This window comes from Empidonax traillii, unplaced genomic scaffold (assembly GCF_003031625.1).
Source record: "Empidonax traillii isolate 1590-97213 ecotype Southwest subspecies unplaced genomic scaffold, ASM303162v1 scaffold276:size1176444, whole genome shotgun sequence".
NCBI lineage: Eukaryota > Metazoa > Chordata > Aves > Passeriformes > Tyrannidae > Empidonax > Empidonax traillii.
In genome coordinates this window covers 397,493-419,354 of record NW_020955469.1, presented here as the reverse complement: position 1 = coordinate 419,354, position 21,862 = coordinate 397,493, and the positions used below count along the sequence as shown (strand labels likewise).

The 21,862-nt window shown below is 56.8% G+C and overlaps 1 protein-coding gene across 1 annotated transcript in view; it reads right to left on the bottom strand.

Moving 5' to 3' along the window:
- RTN4RL1 (reticulon 4 receptor like 1) overlaps positions 1-21,519 on the bottom strand; it is a 30,781-nt gene extending 9,262 nt beyond the window's left edge. Inside the window, exon 1 of the mRNA XM_027890024.1 lies at positions 21,348-21,519. Coding sequence (XP_027745825.1) covers positions 21,348-21,360 — 13 coding nt within the window. The 5' untranslated portion in view covers positions 21,361-21,519. The remainder of the gene's footprint in view (positions 1-21,347) is intronic.
- Between the last annotated feature and the right edge of the window lie 343 nt (positions 21,520-21,862).

Genomic DNA, 21,862 nt, shown 5'->3' with positions numbered 1-21,862 from the left:
GTGACAGCTGCTCCCAATCCCCCAGTCATCACCCCAGCAGTTCTGGAACATTTCAGCAACATAAAAATCATTGGAGATAATTTCGGTTTTGCATAATTTGGTTAGGCAAGCTGTGATTTAATGGCAATTATGACCTCCGAGGCAGAAGATGAGCTTGGAGGCTACTGGCTTCACACGACTTTAGCTCGGGGTGCAGCGTCAGGGATGTTCCAGGGAGACAGTACTACAAGAAAAAAACCCTTCTCCAGCAGCTGGAAATTGCCTTCCTTGGCTGGCAAGTGGAAAGACTGTTCCCAGAGGAAGAAGCATACAAGGAAATTTGGAAGGAATAGCGCTAAAGAAAGCTTTGGGAAGAGGCTGGTGCCAAAAGATGCATCGGGAGGTACCTTCTAAAGAAAAGCCAGGAAAAGGCTGTAGACTGGGGAGTGCTGTAGCCCCTACAAACCCTTCTGTGTCACAGTATCTCATGTGTTAACTGGTACAAAACCTCCTCTTGGTCACCCTGACATTAAGAAGCAAATCCTCCTCCTGCGACTGAGATGGGAGAGCTGGCTGGAATCAGGAATGGGCAGCATTCCCTTAGCAGGCAGCTGCCTGGTCTGTGGGCACTGCCCTTTGCTCTTCCCTCTCACAGGATCTCCTGCTCTGGGCTGTGTTTCCTCCTCTCCCTGGTGCTTCTCATCCATCCCAGAGCCCCTTGGTTTGCATTTCTCCAGTGGTGACTGACCGGAGCAAACCCTTGGGCAGCCAAGCTGTGCTGGGAGGTCAGCTAAGGATGGAGAATCGTGCTCAAGGAGCTCTGGGGACATCATGGTGTTTTTGGCTGGGGGCAAAATGTGCTTAATAGCAGGGAAAATGTTTGTCTGGAGATGAGAAGGTCCAATTTCCCCCCTCCATCACAGCTGCCAACCAGCTTGGAGTTTGCTGTGAGCTAAAGCTCAGGGCAGATACCTGGGCTCAGCATCACCCCAAAATCAAGCCCTTTAGGGTATTTCAAGTTCAATTTACATTTGCTGACCCGGTATCTGGAGCTATTCACCTTCCTCCACCAAAGTCAAGGCCAAGGTCACCTGGAAGTTTCTGGATGGTGGTCATTAACTCCTACTGCAGTATGAAACCAGACCATAAATTTCATAGTGTAATAATGTAAAAATCAATAACTCTGTTTGAAACAATAGCTTTGTCTTCCATTTCAGCCGGCTCTGATATCTCCCCACGGACCATGTCCCTCTGAATCACACAAATAAAGAGAGAGGAGCGATGGGTGGCGGGGAGGCTGCTCTCCTGCCAGGTGCCCAGCCCCTCCATCGTTACAGATTCAATTAGTTAATTTATTCCTGTCTTGCAGTTAAACTCCAGGATGATTTAAAAGGGAAAAAAAAAGAGCCTTTTATACTCAGTCTCTCTGACATCCCGTCTGACACGACGTCCCTGAGGCTTCCCATGCGAGAGATGCCCAAGCCCCTGCTGCCCATCACCATGCCCATCACCATGGGCAGCACAGCCAAAACCCCCAACATACTTTTGGAAAGACACAGAACCAACTCACATAAGCAAAAAAAAAAGAAAGTCTGCCCTTTTCCAGCTCTGGCTTTTTGGGCGAGGGAGGTCTGGCTTCCTTTGCTTGCTTATTTTCCGTTGTTTGCTGTAGCACTGGCTCGAAATATACATTGAGAAGCAGGATTGTCTTTCACATGTTGGTGGATGTGTGATCCTCAAAAACAAATTAGCACCGATTCACTTCTATATAGAGTGCAGCCGTCAGGGAATCACTCCTGAATTCACAGCGAAGGAAAGTAATAATGCTTCCAGCGTGCTAATCCTCTCCAAGAGCAGCCCCTGAACTCTCTCCTGGTGCTGGAGGCACCACTGGAAATTACAATTGTACTGAAAAAATAATAAATAAGTACAGAAATTGGCAGGGTTTGTGCTAGTCCAGAGGATTTGTACCCTAATGTGGAACTCCCTGTTTAATTAGCACTCCTCTCTGTCTGTATCTCCTCCTCCCGCTCTCGAGTTAAAGAAAAAGGGGGGAAAAAGGAGGTCAACGATGGAAGTGGCTGTGGGATTGAAACTCGGCTACAGGAACTTGTTTAATTTAAATGCTTTTTTCAGGACTAAAATACAGAGAAGCAGAGGGAGTGTAGAGTGTGTTTTCCCAGTGTAATCTGCTCTGCCTAACCCCAGATCTCAGTACACCTTCCTCTGCAGCCGTGCCCTTGGAGTGCAGCTGCAGTCGGATGCTGCTGGTCCTACTGCCGGGACGGGGCACAACCCTGGTACCTCAGAGCAGGTTTGGGATAAGACTGTGTGGATCAGAGGCTGGGCTGCTGCTTGCACATAGTTAGAGACAGATCACTGGGATGGGCTGGGCTGGGCTGGGATAGAATAGAACAGAACAGAACAGAATAGAATTGGATAGAATGTTTCCCTTGGAAGGGACCTACAGTGATCATCTGGTCCATCTGCCTGAGCACTTCAAGGCTGCCTGAAAGTTAAAGCTTGTTATTAAGGGCACTGTCCAAATGCCTATGGAACACTGACAGATTTTGGGGCATTGGCTGCCCCTCCAGGAAACCTGTTCCAGGGTATGACCACCCTCCCAGTAAAGAAATGCTCCCTAATGTCCAGTCTAAACCCCTCCTGGTGCAGCTTTGAACCATTCCCATGTGTCCTATCCCTGGATACCAGGGAGAAGAGATAATCTTCTTTTCTTGAGTCTCCTTTCCCTGCTGCCAGCGGGCTTATTGCTCCCCTGTGTCTCATCCCATTGTGCATGATGGACCAGCATTTCAAAAGCCACTGGGAGCCACCTTCTTGGAGTGCAGGCATGCCAGAGGGAAATGGCACTTCTCTTTGCACAGGGATGAGTCCAGTCCTTGGGTCCTGCTGTGGCTGGAGGTGTCGATGGACACCAGGATGCTGCCACAGCTGAAGGAGGGGATGACATGGACCAGGGGACACCCCAAGCGTGACATGCACAGATACTGCAGGATTTCAGGCACGGACAGGGGGCTGTACTGGCTCCTGGCACTGCTGTCCTGTTCCCCAGCAGGCATCAGGCATCCTCTGCTGGTCCCCAGCACAGGACTGGGCTCTGGCAGGATGTGCCAGCAGCCTGCAGTGAAGCCAGAATAGAAGTTGGCAAAGGGCAGGGAGATCTTGAGGCCCTTGAGAAGGGACTAATAATTCCAATTGCCCCCGAGGAAAGAGAAATGCAGAGGATGACTTGAGCTTAGTGGATTGTCTGAGGCGTCTCAGGGGATCATCAGATACTTCCACTCCCTTTTTGTCCTGAGGTGACAAGTTTTCCTTCCCATTCACAGAAATGCAAAGTAGTTCATTCACAGCAGTAATAAGAACGGTGTCCTTTGTAAAACAGCCGGTGAGCGAACCCTTCGAGGTGCTTTACAGCAAAACAATCGCAGATGAAATGACAAAACCCACCCCAGCTGAGCACCAGCCAGATCGGTATCAAATGCTGAACAAGCTCATGTGCAGCGAAAGCAGATTCACCAGCTCGTTTCTCTGCCAGCAGCTGGCCAAGACCTACAGAGGGTTTCTTTAGGATCAGAAATGCAGCCAAAACAGAGCAAATAAGAGATGGAAGAGCAAAGTGACAGCTGCCTGGGCTCTCAGTGCATGCTCGGCTGCCCCATCCAGCCCACATCCCCAGGAGATGGAAAAAGTGGAGGCTGTAGAACACCAGGAATGCGCTGGATGGATCTTTACTTGGATGGAGCTGAGAGCAGACAGCAACCTGACACAGGGAGGTGAAGGTGTTTTTATGTTAACACGGATAATAGGGAGAGCATTAGTCCTATAAACTTGTAATCCTGCCGAGGTCCCGACCCCAGCAGTGTCCTGTGCCACTGAGATCCACAAGCCAATTTTGTACCGTGCCGCTTAGGCTCCCTTTCATCCCTTTTCAGCCTTTCTGCCTTTCACATTTGCTGGATGTCCTTGTGTTTGGTGGGGAAGAGGGCAAATTGGAGCCTGTCATGTACCTTCTTCCTCATTCAGCAGCACATCATTCTGCCTGCAGCAGGGGGGAAGGAGACGGACAGGCAGGCATCAAAGCTGCCGGCTCTGTCACATTTTCTTCCCCCCAACCAAAAAAGAAGTGATGGCGTCATTTGGAGCCCAGCCCACAGGCTCAGGTCTCTCTCCCACACCCAAAAAGGGCAGCACCACCTTCCTCCGTGCCCTTGGTCTCCTCTCAGTGTGATGCCACGAGCCCTCCAGACGAACACCCTCGCGGGTCGCCAGCTGAGTGAGCACGGCAGACACCGGCAAAACCCCATCCCCACCGGGGCTGTGAGCTGGCACGCTGGGTCGTGAGCGCAGCTGCCTTTCAGAGACCTCTCCTGTGCTCTGCACTGAACTTTCTACCAGCTCATGAGAAACGCAGTGATAAAAGCAGAGTGTGAATAGCTGTGCTGTGCCATTCCTCTGCTCGGCATCCAGGGCCGAGCTGTGCCGAGCGCGGGACTGTTGGGAGGTTTAATGAGCCAGTGGAAGACGCTGCGTGCCCAGTTAGACATCGGGCATTGTCACTCTCCCACATGGCTCTTGGGGCGAGGGGGGATGTGGGGGAGCTGAGGACTGGGCGGAGGGGGAGGTCACCACTCGCTGAGCACCAATGCTCTGCCAAACCCCTGAAACCTGTACGGTCGGAGCGGTTGGATACCGGGAACAAATGTGCCAGCAACGAACACGGTCAGGACACAGCACTCTGCTAATATCCTGCTTTGTCTAGCTCCAGTGCCGGCATTTCATCCCAAAATATCCCCCTCTGCGCGTCCCTCCGGGAGTGGACTTTTGTGGAGATGCTGCACATCCCCCAGCGCCATGCCAGTGCCTGCATTAAAAGCTTAATAAAAATAGCTTGATAGCGGGATGTGTTCCCATCACCGGCGGCTCCTGAGCTCACTGCCGATCCCTGCGCCTCCAACGCAGCAAGGCCAAGTAATTACGGGATGGGGGCTGCAAGGTCTCGACAGTCTAATTTCTATTAATTACAGCCCGTGTATGATCCTGTCGCTGCAGAGAGGGGAGACGGGGAGATGGAAAATCGTTGCAGGGCTGGGAAGGGAATGGGAGATGCTGAAGGATGGTGGTGCTGACCCACAGCACCCAAAACAGCCGGGCTGACCACAGCGAGGAGGGGGGTTATGGTGGGAAGCAACAAGCTGGGCTGTGTGGAGTGACAGGTACGTTCTGCCCTCCGCCTCCTCCTGTTGTGTTGCTTAAGTGCACACTTTGTGAAGTTAAAACAAATCACAAAGAGCAGAAATCATTTTTTTTTAGGGGGAAAGAAAAGAAAAAAAATAAAAAAAAAAGAGGATCTTGGCAGAAGGATAAAGGAAGGCAACTGAAATGCTCATTAAAACTGAGGGGCTCCGTTTCCTTGTCCAAGTGGCCACATCTCCGGAGGCTTCCAGATCCTTTGAAATGTCTTGTCAGACAAAGCCTTTCATCCTACCTGATTCTGGCTAAATTCACGGACCCAGAAATTTTCACTGGAAACAGGAATGAAGGAGCAACTTCATTCTGACTTTTCGCTTCCCATCTGATCGCTGTTGATACAATTTATTCCTATGACAGCATCTGCTGCTTTCATGGGTTTTTATTCTGAAGTACAACTCGTCTTTGTTAGTCCCATTTTCGGGCCTTTCATCATTTGAGTCACAACATAAAAGGCATTTAAACACTCCTGCTTGGAAATCAGGCTGGGGAGAGGATGGGAGCAGGGAAATGCCATGTCTCCCCAGCTCCATCCCTCCTTTGGTGTGGGAGGAGATGTCCCAGTGTGCCACAGTCCTGCCATGCTTCCCCCATGCCTCCTGCCAAGGATGGTAGAGATGGGGATACTGTGTCTCCATTTTGGAGTGATGCTGTGAAATCCAGATGTGGTTTGGAGGTGCAGCTCCACGCAGAGCCCTGCATCCCACATGTCTGTCAGGGCAGCATCTCTCCTGGCTACCTTTGACCCAGTGAGTGTTCCCAGGGGCTCCATGCCCTCCTCTACAGTCAAACCTCTCATTAGACAACTAATTGCCTTTCACTGCTGTGGCCCCAACCCAGGCTGTGGTGCTCAGCTCCACATGTCTCCATTCTGGGGGGCTCTGCCACCCCTTGCTGCCACCCACACCCCCTCTGAGCTCGCTGGAGACCCTTGTCCCCATCAGTGCTGGCAGATCCTGCTCTGCCCTGGCATCTGCTGAGCTTCTGGAGGCATCAGGGAGTTCAGAGCTGCCCACAGAAAACTGGAGTCTAATAATAGCTCCGTGGTGTCGCACCAGCGGAGAGCTGGAACAGCTACGTCTGGCAGGGAGAGGCCACCGCTGGCTGCCTGCGCCTGCCTGGGCTCCTGTCTGCTCAGCTGGAAGAGAAACGCCTTTCCCGGGAACCTCCTCCCTGGTTCCCGGCTCCGCTCCCCCCTGCAGCCCCCACTGCAGCTGATGGACCACTCTCCACGCTGCAAGGATTCCCTGGCAGAAGCAGCGTGGCTCCCAGCACTCCCCAAAACCCTCCCCACACACATGCCATGGGCACAGGGCTCCACGCCTGTGATGAAGGATTTGGACCCTGTGGAGAAGCCACTGGGGGCACAGAATGGGCAGCACCCACCCCAGCTTGGCGCTGGATGAGCAACCTTGGGACGTGGTGGCCCGTCCCCCTCCTGCTTTAACTCCCCTGCCATATTTTTCACTCCAGCAGGCACTGCTGGCACCTGAGCATCCTCCAGCAACATCCCTCATTCCACCTGGTGTCTCTCACCCTGGATCCCACCCCTTGTCCCCCAGCTCCCGGGAAAGCGAGCGCAGCTGGAAACTGTGCTGCCGCTTATTGGAATAACCTTTCAGGATTCATTTAGTGCCGCTTGCTTCCACCTCACCTTCCCATCGTCAGCACTTTACTAATTGCAGCTTTTAACACGTTGTGCCCAGGCAGCCCAAGAGCAGACACTGCCATAAAGACATAGGGTCCCTCTGTTCCCCATCGCTGCTCCCTCCCCAAAATGAGGGCCAGTCTAACTAAGTGTGACTGTCACACCAAACACAGCCCACATGACTCCACTCCTGCTCCAGGCTCTCCCCACAAGCTACGTGCTTTGGGAAAGGAGCAATGCATCCCAGAAGACCAAAAATCCCGGGCAAAACCCCAGCCACCACCTGGGAGTATAAATCAGTGCACGGCTGGGCAGGGAGGAGGCAGGAGATCCTGATGGCTATCTGAGTGCTGTCTGCCTGAGACTTATTCAATTATGGCTCTTGAGTTCAGCATCTGAGCCTGGTGCGGCGGGGACCAGGCGGGAGGGAGGTGGGTTACAGCCCCCTAATTCAATCACAGGGCAGAGGCGCTGGCGCAGGCGGCGGGGAAGAAGAGCCGTTGCTGTCAACACAAGGAGAACGAGGCTTCAACAGCCTTCCCGGATGGCTCTGCCCACTGACCCCTCATGGAGCTCCCAGCTGCATTTCCTGATACACTGGGAAAGGCTCCGTGTCTCTGTTAAGGGCTGGGGGTGCAATGAAGCCGCAGTCCCGGGTCTGGTTCAGCCCCAGTGCCTGTGAGAGAGAGCTGGACATCGGTGCCACTGCACAGGATTGCACTGACCAAAGACCACCTGCACTGAAAGGTGGGATGTTCCCAGCCCTGTCGCTGGTTGGCTTTCTGTCCAAAGACAAAATAGACAAAGAAACCACTGTTTTAGGAAGGCCAGAGGGTTTTTTTACTTAAGTCCAAGAAACAGGGAAGAAGGAAGATGAAGTGCTGTTTCCCAGCTGACACCGTGAGCCAGCATGACTAAAACTTGGGGAGGGTTTGCACAGGGGTTCAGGTACTGTGGTGATGCCCGTGGCATCACAGCTGCCCAGGGAGATGAGGACAGAGGGACATAATCAGGCAGCAAACAGAGGAGGGAGCTGGGAAGGCCGACGCCTTTCCCTGAAAGCATTTACAAGGTCAACGATTAAAAGTGGAGCAGAGCGAGGATTTGGCTTAGGCATGGGAGTGGGACCGTGCCGGGATGCTCGGTGGGAGGCAGACGAACGCCCAGCTCCCACGCCGGCACCAAATTACCCGGCTGAGGGCTGAGTGAGGCACTGAGACAAGGTCACGGTCCCACTGGAGCGGCGCGGGCGGCGAGGGAGCTCCGGCTGCGCCGGCTCCTGCCTCCAAAGCAGCAAATTCAATCGTGGCGAATAACAGAGTGGAACAAAATCCAGCAATGCAATAAAATCTCCCCGTGTCTTGTTCACCTGAAGCCGAGCAGCCGGAGCTCGCGCAGGAGGTGGCACGGCCTCTGTGGGTAACCTCATGTCTGGGGAGCCCGGCGAGGGGAGGGAGGGTTTTAAATGGCCCTTTGGGTGCTTTCCGCGGGTGACAGGTCATCCCACTGCCAACGAGGCTCACGGGGAGAGCAGTGGGACCGCCGGATTTTATAGCGAGGGAGAGATGCTGATTCCTTAAGAACCGGGAAGGCGAAATCCAATTGTGCAGCATCCACGGCTGCCATTAACCTGTCTGTGTACTCCCGCGGCCGCCCATTCCTCTCCGCCTGACAGCCGGGGCTGCCCAGCACACGCTGCCCCGGCTGCCCGGGGATTTGTGGCTGCCTGCTGCAGCGGCACAGAACTGTGCAGCGGGCTTTTCTCCGGTGCTCTGCTCTGCTTCCAAAATGGAGAGCTGGTTAAATGTCCCCCGGTGAGCTGGGGAGCTGTGGAACCGATTGCTGGAGAAGGAGGAACGGTGGCAGCACGTGATGGGTGGCTGCAGGAGGTGCTGCTGGAGCAGACCACAGCTTCAAACCCCAAAACTGAGGCCAGGAAACAAAATGGCATCGGAGGTCCTTGAAGGACAGTTCTTGGGACATTCCTTAGGAATACCCCTGGGGCATTCAGCTTGTAGTATCATCTCCAACAGGCACACCCCAGCACACTCGCAGGCTGGGAACTAAACGCTTACTTGACAGCCAGGGTCATACATAGCTGAAGAAGGCAGACGGGTGGGCATTAGAGGGGTCTGCATTGTTGGGTGTATAGCTGAAGTCCCCTAGGATGTACCAGAAGTGGTTGACATGGGGGAAAGGCAGGATATGGACTCACTTTGCTCAGCCCCACACTCTTCCTGGCCCACAGAGAGGCTGAAAGTGAGCTGAGGGAGAAGGGAAGGGAGAGGAGAGGTGGGGCGCGGGGAGGAGGCACAACCAGCCCCACCAACCACCTCGCCTCTCTGCATCCCAGTTCCATTTGCAGATTTATTAAATCGAGAGCCAATTCCAGCATAATTTCTTTCAAGCAGCTCCACCTCGCAGGTGTGCGGAATTTATTTGAGATAAAGAAAACCATTACAGAGAGACAGCAATCTTCAAAGACCACCTCGGAGACCTGAGAGAAATAAAAACACTAGCCCGTGCAAATGTGCAATTAAGTTTCAGAATACTCCTGCTCCATGAAAAGCTCCGTCCCTGCAGAGAACAGGCCTTTAAGGCAATTTTCCCAAACCCTATTCAGCATTCACTCAAAAATGCCTTTTTAAAACAACATGTGATTTTTTTTTTTCCCCTCTCTGCCTTGCTCCTCCTCCCTCCTGCACTTGCTCCATCACTTCCAGGCAGGATGCAGACAGCTGTGGTTGACATGTGGTTCCTCCCCATTTGAAGGGGGACATGGGGCACAGGGGGGGTCCCATCCACATAGGGCACAGCTCTGTCCCATCCTCCAGTCATGTCAGATCCACAGAATGGGAATTTTTAGAGCTGGTCTTGTTATTCAAGGAGAGCATGACACCAGCATGGCTCCGCCTGGGGACAATTTGCCAACTATTCCCAGTTGAAGGAGCTTCATATCCCTTATTCATGGGTCATTCTCTGCTTGGTGATTAATTAAAAATGCATAATTAACCTGTGGAACGCACTGCCACGAGGTATCAGGGAGGCCAGGAGCTTAGCTGGATTCGGGGGAGGATTATATGTTTAAATGGATAATGAGAACATCTGGTGGTACATTAACAGGGATGAAGGAGAATTAGGGAGAAGAGCCTGGCTTGCCGCTGGCACAGGGTGCAGGAGGGCAACCACGGGGCTGGCTCGGAGAGGGCACTGCTGGTCCAGCCCCAACCCTGGCAGACACCAATGCACCCGTGCACCCTTGGGAAGCACTATTTTGGGAATGAGTGGGTGTGCTTGAGGACGAGGCAGTGACAGGGCTGGTTGCCTTTGGGTTGGAGGTGGCTGCCTGGGTTGGTGGGATGGTCGCTGTGCCAGCAACTACTTGCTGGAGCACCCAACCCAGCAGCCACCACTGGTCCAGGGAGTCTGGTGGGGTGACACTGACACCCAAAGACACCCCAGTAGCTCAGCCACAGTGTCCTTAAAACCCCAGGAGAGCATCCATCAGCTGCAGCATCTCCTGCAGATGACACCATGTTTGCATGCACAACCATCCCTGCTGCTGTTGGTGAGATCCAAAGTCACGGCATGCGACCAAGAATCCAGGGAAAGGGCAGGAGACACAGGGCCAAGCCTTGTCCAAGCTCACCACACAGCGTATCCCAGGCCTAGGGCATGCAGTCTACGCAACAGGCAGCTCCTTGGGGTCTCTAGCTTCCAGACAACACGTGGCTCCTGGGACTCAGACTGGCACAGACCCTTCTCCCCATGGCAGCATCCCCCATCCACCCCAGGCTCCACCCCAGAACGCAGACACCTCCCACCATCCTCCTTGCATGCTGGGCACAGGCCATGTGCTTTGCTTCACCTTCTTCCCCCAGCCACAGAAGTTTTCTTAGAAAAGCCTGTCAGACAAGCCAGCAACTCCAGAGCAAACTCCGGGCTGACGACAGGATTACTAAATCCCTGTCAGCAAACAGGGCTCAAGCAGCTGCTCTTTTGCATTGTAAATCTGCTGCTCCATTGTTAGCACCAACTGATGGTTGTGCAAGGCCTGAGAACCGCAACATCTCGGGGTGCAGAAGCACTGAGGGCTCTCAGCAATGCGCCCAAGACCCAGGAGTATCCTCAGCCCTTCATCCAACAGCAAAGCCAGGCGCCTGGCACGGCTCGTGCTTTACAGCAGCTTGGAGAAGGAGGGGATGCTCAGTCCTCCCAGCAGGACATGGGATGCTCCTGCTGTCCCTTCACTGCACTTTGGAGGCGACGCCATGGACGTAGCAAGACTGGGCAACCAGAGGGACTGTGGGTGTCGCGGCGCCCCTGGACTCGCTGCCTGTCCCCTGGGATGAGGTGGCTGCAGCACATCGTGCTCAGCCTGCCGAGCGTGGACGGGGCCTGCCGGGCCGGGGTTAATCTTGTTGTCACACTTTCCCTCCTTCTTGCTGGCTCGGCGCGCTTTGACCCGCTGTGAAATTGTGGCCAACAGCACTGAATATTTTAAGAGCAGCAATGCAGTGATGGCCGCGCGGAGGAGCAGCAAGGCAGGCCGGGAGCTGGGCTGGGCCCTCGCCTCCCCCCCCCCCACCAACCCATTAGCACAGTTCAGGGAAACCTAAAAAATTCAAAAGACACTGAAATATGCAGCATTTTGCTCTCTCTGGAAATGACGCGCTTCGCTTCCCAGATGCTCCCGAGTAGGAGGTTGTAAATAAGAGCCTTTATGGCACAGAGGGTGTTGCCGATGGGGCTGCTGGATGCTGCAGAGCCCAAAGTGACACCCCTAGTCCTTGTCCTGTCCCTCGCTGGGGACAAGTCCATGCTTGGGCTTAGAACAGACCTACGCTGGCACCAGTGCCCATCCTCGCTAGTGCAGTGTGGAGACACCAGCCATTAGAGGATCTTCCCCTCTCCATCCTTGGCCTCTGCCAGCTCCTCTCTGCCCCTTTCCCCCCGGGATATCCCCTCGCCACATCCCTCCTCCCCTCGGTCGGGCGGCCGGGACGCGGGTGCCGCAGGACCTGCCGCAAACACCTGTCCTCAGCACTTCTGCTATCTGGGGCACGGCAGAGCAGCAGCAGCGAGGAATTACAAAAAAAAAAAAAAAAAGCAAAAAAAAAAAGCCCTATTTGCATAAACCTCCCAAAAAGAGGAGCTGTAGCCTGAGCCTGGAGAGCTGGAACATCAGCTGGGGATCACCAGAGCTGATAGCGAGTGTAATAAGTATTAGAGGAGCATCACCTGGACCAGGGTATGTTCTGCTACCGGGTCTCCTGCACGTCCCTGAAGTGCCGCCCCAGGGCTTGACACCCCACCTAGGACTGACATTGGGACACTTTTGCATTCAGGTCTTAAGAGGGCAGATTAATCGCCATGTGCTGGATCTGTCACGCGCAGGGATATATATTCTTCTCGGAATTTACAAGCAGTTCTGTCTGAGAAATAAACAACTGGAGATAAAAATTACATTGTCACCGTGCAGGTGTGATCGATGGAAGAGACAAGCCCTCGGAGTGCCAGTGAGGTGCCACTGGCACAACCCACCCAGGGAGCACCAGCCCCCGGGGCGGCTGGGGAATGCCAAAGAGACTTCAGGAAAGGCGTCAGGATGTGCTCCACCGACCCCAGCCTGTTGTGTCTCTGTCCCAAAGTCCAGGAAAAGTGGGGACGGCCACCTAGGCCATTGTAAAGTGAGGAAGATGGTGAACCCTGGAGAAAACAACACTAGTGTTGGGTGAGGATGAGGAGCACCCAGGATGCAGCCATGGGAAGATGCCTGGAGCAGTCAGTGGCAGAAAGGGCTGCAGTCTCCAGGTCAGCTCCTTGTAAAATCCTGTTGGGCTCTGTCTTGAGCCCCCAACCCTCCTCTCCAGTGTATTTCCAAGGTCAGCAATGGGCAGAAGTCAGAGCCAGGCTGGCAGCCACCACATTCCGCGGGGATGTGCAAGAAGGATTGATGCAGTTTACACAAGGCCCCTTCCTAGTTTGGTTTCTCCTTCATCTTTCTCTGCTCCCCGTGGCTGCATTGCCTTGGCCTGGCCTGTCATGGTGTGACAGAGCACATTGCCTGCCGAGGTCACTCCCTGAGGAGGGACAGACATTGGCTCCCTCATAGTTTAAATCTGAATCCACACTGAAAGCGCTAAAAAAGCTATGTGTGATCCTCTTCCCAGCCTTCGGCATCCTGAGGAGTCATGACTCGGCTCAGCGTGCCGGAATGGAGATCCCAAAACCATCTGGGGACACCCAGGTGCCCCCGAGGCTGGTGCCTCGCTCCAGGCTGGCACCCAGCAGCTGGTCCAGCAACTGCCTTCCATCTATTAATAAAGCTGGAGCAGCTGGTAGAGCATCCACCGCGGCAGTCCTCGGGATTTATCCACACTGCTCTGCCTTATCAGCCATGCTTTTCACAAGCACTTAAATTCAGGAGGAAAAGGAAAAAGTGAAATCAGATAGAAATGCAGGTCTGTTTGCTGTTTTCTCCAATGAAATGGTTCTGGGTAAACAGCAGACGCCTTTGATGAAATCCCAGCAGGCTTAAACAATAAAGCTGGTTACAAACTCAATCTGGCGCAGATATCAGATCTGAAATTGTTTCAAAAAACATGTCAACATTTTCTAATGCTGCTGCAAAACTTCCTCGGCACCTTGCCACAAGCCTGCGTCTGTGACGCAGGGCCCGCGCCGCTGTCCCGCCGCTGCTGTACCTCCCACGGGGGATCCTGCCCCAGGACCTCTGCAATCCCCTGCCTGCTGGGAGACCCTGAGCTGCACGAAGAAGCTTGGCATCCCCTTGGAGGCATGAGATGCACATTCCCTGCTTCGGGGCGCACCATGTTGTTTTCCAGCTGTAAATCCAGTCACCATCCCCAGGCACAGCCTGGCTGAGGCTTCACGGTGCTAGAGGTCTGGCAGGGTTGGATGAGGGGCATCAGGCAGGGTGGGTGTCCCTCTCATCCCATCCCAGGGACAGAATTCGGCCCTGGGTTCATCCCAGGCACCACAAAGACAATTGACTTTTCCGCGGAAAAACAATTTGCACAGCGCTGTGGTGGCAGAGAAGCACAGCCTGGTGCTCCTCTCACATTCTGCCTCCCGTTTGCCACCTCTGCATCCTGCTGGGACACCGGCCATGGCTCAGGGCAGGATGAGGCTGCGTGGGGATGCACAGGTCCATCCAGTGGAATGCCTGGCTGGGGACAAGGCTCGGTCCCTCTCCTAAACCTACAGAACAGGCGGGGGGCACAACAGGGACCATCCAGCACAGGGCAGCTGGGTCAGGACGACAGGCTCTTTGGCAGTTCCTGTTAATGAATGCCCTTCTGTCAGTGCTGGAGCAACAGGGACCATCCAAACTCAGAAAACACGTGGGGCCGGAGTGCAATGATGCAGGTCCCATGTTGGCATTGCCAGGAACAGCCTGCCAGTTACCCAGCACTTGCACTCCCCGAACTGTGTCAGCACCTGGGGTCTCTGGAGGACACCACAGGGATGCAGGTCCCCAGTGGGGATTGAGGTGAGGGGGTGAGAAGCTGAGGAGGAGGAGGCAGCAGGTCTGGTCACACCACGAGTGCAGACACTGTCTTGGCTCTGGTTAGGAAGCCAGTGCCGGCTCTGGGGGTGTGTGGGGTTCCCCCAGGGATCTGCTCCATGAGTACTGAGGGCAGACACCAGCTCCCCATGTTGGATTCAGCCCTACATATATCCTGTCCTTCATCCCTACAGAAGTCCCCAGCTCGGAGCCGATGCCCGACACAGCTCGTGTCCCATGTGGCAGAGGACAAGGGATCTCTCTGCTGGAGCAGAAGAAGCTTCATCCCTCCCAGGAACTGGAAAGGACAAAGGGGACGCGGGAGATGAAAAGCAGGGCAGGAGCAGGAGGATGCTGAAGAGGGCAGGCAGCCCTGGGGGGTGCAGGGGGCCAAGCCTCATCTCCAGCACAGCACAGGGGGATGTGGCAGACCTGACCCCTCTGCGGAGGTTGCCTTTGCCATCGATCCCTGTTGCACTCAGGCTCATTAGGGCTGGGGAGCTGCTGCGAGCGGCTGCTGGAGGAGACAGACGGGGGGAGCGCTCGCCGTGGCTCCCTGGATCGTATTAAATATTTACTTTGTTTTGTTTTGTTTTTCCCAGCTATATTGATCAGAGATGGAGTGGGGAGAGGGGCGGGGGGGGCTGGGGGGGCTGTCGGATGCTGGTAGGGAAGAGTAGAGGCAACGGCTGAGCTGCAAAACAGGGACAGACCCTTGACAGGGTGCTCCCGAGGGATTCACCCTCGCTCCCCAGGGGCTCCCAGTGCTGTCACCCTGCAGTGTTTCTCCTCCCAGAGCCATTCATTCTCCCCTCCGAGGTCAGGACAGGCATCATCAGCACATGGGGGGCTGCAGCGGGGCAGCTCCCACTCTCCATCCCATGCCTGCCCCATCTCAAGGGATGCAGGATGGGGGGGATGCCCAACGCGACGGCATCTCATGGCAGGGGGTATCCCCCTGTCCTGGGCCGGGAGGTGCCCCCCACATCCAGGCTGGGCCCCGGGAGCGGCCGCACAGCCGGCGCTGTTTCTATTTCGAGAGGAGCTCTACTGGAAAAGGAACAAAAGCCGAGGGAAGCTATAAATAGCCGCCTCCTTCACACCAGCGCCTCCTTCGCCCCAGCATCCCGCGGTCGGGGGGGTCCCGCAGCACGGTTCTACCACCAAACCCCCTCCCTGCCTTTGAGCCAACACCCCCATCTGAAAACCAGAGGGAATAACACTCTGGGGAATATCTGCCACCGAAGCAGAACTGGCTCTGAACAGCAGTTTGCCAAGTTGCCCGGTGGCTCTGCCCAGCCTCATCCCAGTTCCCGGGAGATTTGCCGCTGCCCAGCCAGGCTCTGCACCCACGAACACCTCTTGGGGATGGATTCAGCCACCTGGGGATGCTCCTCTCGTCCCTGGCCCTGTCTGCGGCTGGCAGGGAGCAGGGAGAGCCGAGTGGCTCGGGCAGACCTACTTTCAAGGCTTTAATCCTTTTTGCTTAAAGAATCTTTTTTTTTTCCCTCTACCCTCTCTTTCTTTTTTTCCCTTTCTTTTCCTTTCCGCGCGGCAAAGATGGGGTCTGATCAGAGGAGAGACGCAGGGAGCTGACAAGCTGCGGCGTACGGAGAGAAAGGAGAAAGAAATACATATTTATTACCCTCAATTATTAAAAAATAGATAGCAGCAGATCTTAGGCCCTGGCAGAGGCACTGCAGAGTCGTTTGTCTGAGGACTATTTTGTTTTTTAAATTCCATTGAAATTATAATACGCTGGGCTTGTTAGCACAAACACCCCGGCACATCCCTGCCGAGGGGGGAATCATCCCGACCCCTCTCCCGGCTCTGCTCTGCTCCCCGCGGGGTGGCTGTATCCAGCACCCGATGGGATGCCGAATTTGCAGGCAGCAAGGAGGGAGGGCAGTTCAGGGATGCAGGAGCTGGCAGTGGATGCATCCGGCAGCCTTTGTCCCCCTCTGCCTTCATCCCGGGGGGATTAGGGGGGCTCTGCCCCATGCAAGCACATCCCCCTGCCCAAGCGCACATGGATGCCCGGCTGGGTGAAGATCTCATGGACACGATCTCACCCAGGCCACCAAGGGACAAGAAGTCCCACGATATTCTCCGTGCCCAAAGATGGGCTTTGCACCCTTCGGATGGCACCGATGGGGGGTCCCGTGGTCACGCGGACGGGGTTTCCCCAAGCAAACCAATGCAAACGCTGGTGCAAACGCAGCTGGAAAAAATAGAAAGCGGTTCCCAAGTGCGGCACACGGGGCTGGCGGAGCCGCTGGCACCTCCCCTCTGCTTGCAGGGCTGCTCCGTGAGGAGCCCTGCCAGAGCAGCATCAGCCAAATTCCCTCCCGCCGCTGCTCCCCGGTAAACAACGGCTGCAGCCTCCCTGTGTGATGGTGATGCCAGGACTTGGGGAGCACGTGGAGCATCTCTGACACCCTCCAGCTCCAGCACCACACTCTCCCCCCAGCCAGGATCTGTTGGGATGCAATGGACCACCTTGGACCCACAGCCTACAGTGCCATCACCTCTCCAAGGCCAAAACCCACTGCCATCCCATCCTGCTGGCCACGAGCTGGGGAGAGACCCAGCCCTGAGTGGAACCAGCTTTTGGCACCGGGAGTCACTGGAGCGTTCACGGCTCTACCAACCCAGGCAGAAGCATCGCTAAAAGCTGCTCGCCAAAGCTGGGCTGGCTCCAAGCTGCCGTGCCGGCTCCGAGCCGCTGTGCCAACGCCGCCGGGAAGCAAGCAGCCAGCGGGCACATGTGCTGCTAAAGAGGAAAAGGAGCTTTCTACACCAAATGGAGCATTTTCTGCTTAATAACCCCCAATCCTAATCTGCACAAAGAAGATTGCCCCCTGCATCTTCCTGTCCTGCATCTGCCGCATGCTGCTGCCCGCTCTTAACACCCGGGCACAGCCATGGCTGCCCCACCAGCACATGCCCTCAGCAGAACAGGCAGGAGAAAGACTGGCCACTGGCACTTCCCAAACACCGAGCAGGGCACAGGCATCTCCTCTGTCAGCACTGAGCCTCCATCATTTGTCATCAGTAAAAATAATATTCCTAAAAGTGTCCCCCCTGATTGCCGGGCGGCAGGCGCAGGGTTGTGGGTTTCCATGGTGATGCTGTTCCGCAGGGATGGTACGGGGGATCAGTGGGATTGGTGCTTCCTCATTTTGGGAGATGGGACATGGCGCTGACATCCGGAGCGAGGACAGCACCAGCCCTGCTGCTGGTGGAGGGACCTGAGGATGAGCCAGATCATCCCACCTTGGGCTGGGGCAGCGTCACCCAAAAGAGCAGGGGAAAAGCACTGCCACCGGAGAGGACAAGGATGCTCCTGCATTCCAGTGGTGCTCCTGGGGCCATGCCCTGCACACCTGCCTGCACCAGCACATGGACCCCCAGCTCCTTCTCACTCACTCCCACCACATCCTGCTTGCTCCCGGCCCCATGGCTCTCTGCTGTTGCCTCCACTCTTAAATCAGACTCCATCCTCTTTCAGTGGGTTCTGAATCAGGGCAACACCCTGCTCATCCCAACCTGCTGGGAACCCAAACAACAGCCACCATTGCTGGGGTACGGGTGCCTCTGCTGCTGCCACACCAAAGCGCTTCGAAAACATGATCTGCTGTTAATAACCCGACTTTATACTGAATGTGGCTAAGCCCTGGAACTGCACTTTGCAAACAAAAGCCCAAGTTTTCGGCTGTTTGGGGGAGGATGGAGCAGCTCCCTGGGGTGAGGATGGGAAGCAGTGTCACCCAGGGATGTCCCAGTGTGGGGCAGAGTAGGACAGGCAGCTGCCCCCAGTGATGTGGGGCTGAAGTGGCTGTGTCCCAGGTCATTCCTCTGCAAGGGGGGGATTTGCCTCAATGCTGCCACAGGGGCACTGCCAGGAGCTGGGGACACCCCACTGAGAGATGATCCTGGTCACACCTGACCACCATCATGTCCCTCTAGGTTCCCACACTTCCCTGCCTGGTTTTTGCCTTCAAACGGGATTTCGGCTCTTGCTGTCAAAACCCATCAGTGCTCCAGCAGTTTCCAGCAGTCCAAGTCCCTGCCCAGCCCCGAGGCAACAACATCCCACTCGTGGCCTCATCCTGCAAACCATAGAGACTCATTGCCCGCGGTGCTGGCTCGTGCCGCCAGCTCCAGCACCATCAGGTGCTTCGGAGAGAGGTGGGTGTGAAATCACGCCGGAAAATGCATATTTTTGCGTTTCCCCGGCAGGTTCACTGATGTTTTTAGGGCAGCGCTTCGAGGCCACCTGGAGTGTCACCCACAGCCTCCAGCACCCGGATGGCTCTGCGGGGCGGCGGGTGCAGCATTTTAGGCAAAAGGTGGGAATAACATTCAGCCAAGCGTGGCCACGGCTCTGACCCTGCTGGGCTCCATCAGTGCGGGTCACCGAGCGGCGACGGCTCCTTTGCATCCCGGCTCCGACTCCAGGTCTAGGCAGGTTTCGTCTGCCGAGACCTCCTTATTCCCTATTCCCCCCCAGCATCACCGCAGGGACAGCCTGGGCCACATCCTGACCTCCCCCCAGCTACCCCCCTTACTTCACTAGGCACAGAGAGCTTGTGGCTTCCTCTCAGCTCTTTAGGAAATTAAACTTTTATAAGCAGAAAGGTTTCTGGGCTCTTGGCTCCCCGGCGCAGGAACCGCAGCCCAGCCTGTGCCTGAACCCTGCCCACTGGCTGCTCCTCTGGCAGGGAGGGATGGAGGCTGGATGCCCCATCGATGGGTTGAGTGATGGCAGGGACAGGGACGTGGCTGCCCATGACCTTGGTGTCATCCTTGACCTGGAAATCTCCTTCTCCTGCATCGCCAGTGTTGCACTCCTGCCTGTGGCCACCTCTAGCAGGGCTCTGACACCCTCACCCAGGCTGGAGCTGCACCTCATGCTGTCACCCACTGCCACACCACTGACGACATCCCAGCGCACAAAATCCACCCTGAATCCCACCAGTGTCTCCACAGATGAAGCTCACGGGGCGCAGGAGGCCCAAAATGCCCCCAGGAATCACAGCACTTCCCTGGCCACGCCGCCACCATCCTGCCACAAACGCCTTCACCCGTGTTGGCACCTTTCCCCCCGCGAGCAGGCACATGGAGCTGCTTCCCTCGGAGCTGTTCAACCGAGGCTCGGATCCTGCTGCCCCGAGCCCTGCCACGTCCTCCAGCCTCAACCCCGGTCCCCGGCAGCGGGATGTGGAGTGGAAGGTGGTGGCAGTGCCACCATCAGCCCGTGCTGCCTCCCACCAGCACAGCCTTGCATTGCCACCACCCTGACAAAACCAGCCGCCCCTAAGCCCCACAGAGGGGTTTGGCCCCAGCCCAGCACCGCCCCATCCTCCCTCACCTCACACGTGGGGTGTCCCCTCTGCACCCCACTTGGGGTGAATGCTGAGGATTGGGACCCCCTTCCCAGGGACACCTGGCCAGGGTGAGGTGGGAAGGGGAGAACCTCTCGGCAGGATGGAGGCCTCTTCTAACTGCCTGTTGAATTATTCAGGAATGGTATTAACTTATAAATGAGTGTGTTTGACTGATTTTGTGGTTGATGTACAGATAAATTCTAATGAAAGACAGCTACAAGATTTTAAATTATTAATTAGACTGCCACTTAACAAAGCCTATTTGGCACTCTATTTCCTTGCTTAACAAGACAAAAACTTTAAGAATAGGTTTTGCTTTAGCCCACAGGCTGTTCAATTTGCATTTTGTTTTTCTAGTTCCACAAATGAAAGCTGTAGATCTTGACCTTAACAGGCTACCCCTGGTGGGATCCAACCCTGCCGGCAGCCTCTCTGCCTGCCTCCACCTCAGGCTCCCAGTTTCCCAGCCTGGATGATGCTTTTCCTCCAGCCAGCAGCACCAGGGCTGGGAATCAAGGCTAGGAACCGTGACTGCTCCGAGGGCTTGGGGTTTGTTCTCAAGTCATCCAGCCTGGTTGGGTTAATACACTGAACAAAGCTGATGCAGGAGCCGGAGAAAGGAGCATCCGAGCGCGAGGCCCCAAAACCACAAGGTGACATTCCCCCAGTGGGAAAAAGCATCCCTGGGGTGGCAGTGGGGGGTCTGCCCTGCCGGGGGGTCCACACCCCGATGTGGGAGGCTGCGGGCACAGCATTGGCTCCTTCTCCCACAGCCGGAGCCTCGCTGGAGAGAGGCATGTGGCGGTGATGGCGAGGGCTGGGCCTGGGGCTGTGCAGCTGCCCCCTCCCCAGGGCACGGGATGGGATCGGGGGGTCCACCTGGGATCCCCCCGCATGGCACTGCTATCCCCAGCATCTCCCAGGACGGGCCCCGGGTGCAGTGGGACTGGGGGTCCTGCCCCCCCCCCCACCGCCCCGCGCCCCCGGGAGAGTCGTCTGCTCCCCTCGCCGTGATGTCACAAAGCTCCCCGATGATGTCCCAGGCGGTTGCCATGGAAATCGCGTGATGTCACAGCGGAGCGATTCTCCTCGGGGGGGCGGAACGGGACGGCTCGCCCCAACTTCCCCGCCGAACCCCCCGCGCCCCTCGGGCGAGCCCCGTTTCCCGTTCCCTCGCTCTGAGGGACGAGCACCGGATCCGCCGCGCCTTCCGCAGCCCCGCTGCCTTCGGGACCCGTCGTACCCCGGTGCCCGCGGGACCCGCCGCGCCCCCGGTCCTGCGGGACTCGGCGCCTGCTATGCCTCTCCTCCCGCTCCTCCCGGGCTCCCGCCTTCCCGGCGCGCTGCGCTCCCGCCGGTGCCGCTCCCCGGGGGGTGCCCGAGCCTCGCCGGCGGCGCCGGTAAACGCGGTGGCGGCGGGGGGCGCCCGGCGGCGCGGCCCCAACTTCGGCGGGGAGAAGACAAACTTCGGGGCCGGCCCCGCTGCCCCCGGCGCCCACGGCGCCCGGTGCCCTCCCGGTGCGGCGCTCACCTTGGCGGAGCATCTTGGAGCCGGGGCGGGCGCGGTCTCCCGGCGGCGGCGGCGGCGCTCAGAGCCTCGGGCGCGGCGGCGGCGAGCGGTATCGGCGGCGGCGGCTGCTGCTGTACCGGGAACGCGGAGCCGGAGCCCGGGCGAGCGGCCCCCGTGGGGGCATGGCGGGCCGAGCCGCAGCGGCACCGGGGAGCGCCGGCCCCGGAGCACCGGGGAGCGCCGGCCGCGCCTCTGCCCGCCGCGCGTCCCGCCGCCGGCTTTTAGGGGGGAGCCGCCCCCTCGGGGCTGGGGCCGCCGCCGCCCCCCACCCCCTCGGGCAGAGCCTATAAAGGGGCGCCCGGTGCCGGTGCCGCGCTGCCTGCAGCGGCGGGAAGGGCTGGGCAGGGCGGGGCGGGGCAGCGAAGCGACGGGGCGGGCAGGGCTGGGCTGGGCCGGGCTGGGCTGGGCTGGGCGAGCCCCCCCTCGGGCCCCCCCTTCCACCGCCGCCGCCGCCTCTCCCGCCTCCCGTGGACAGT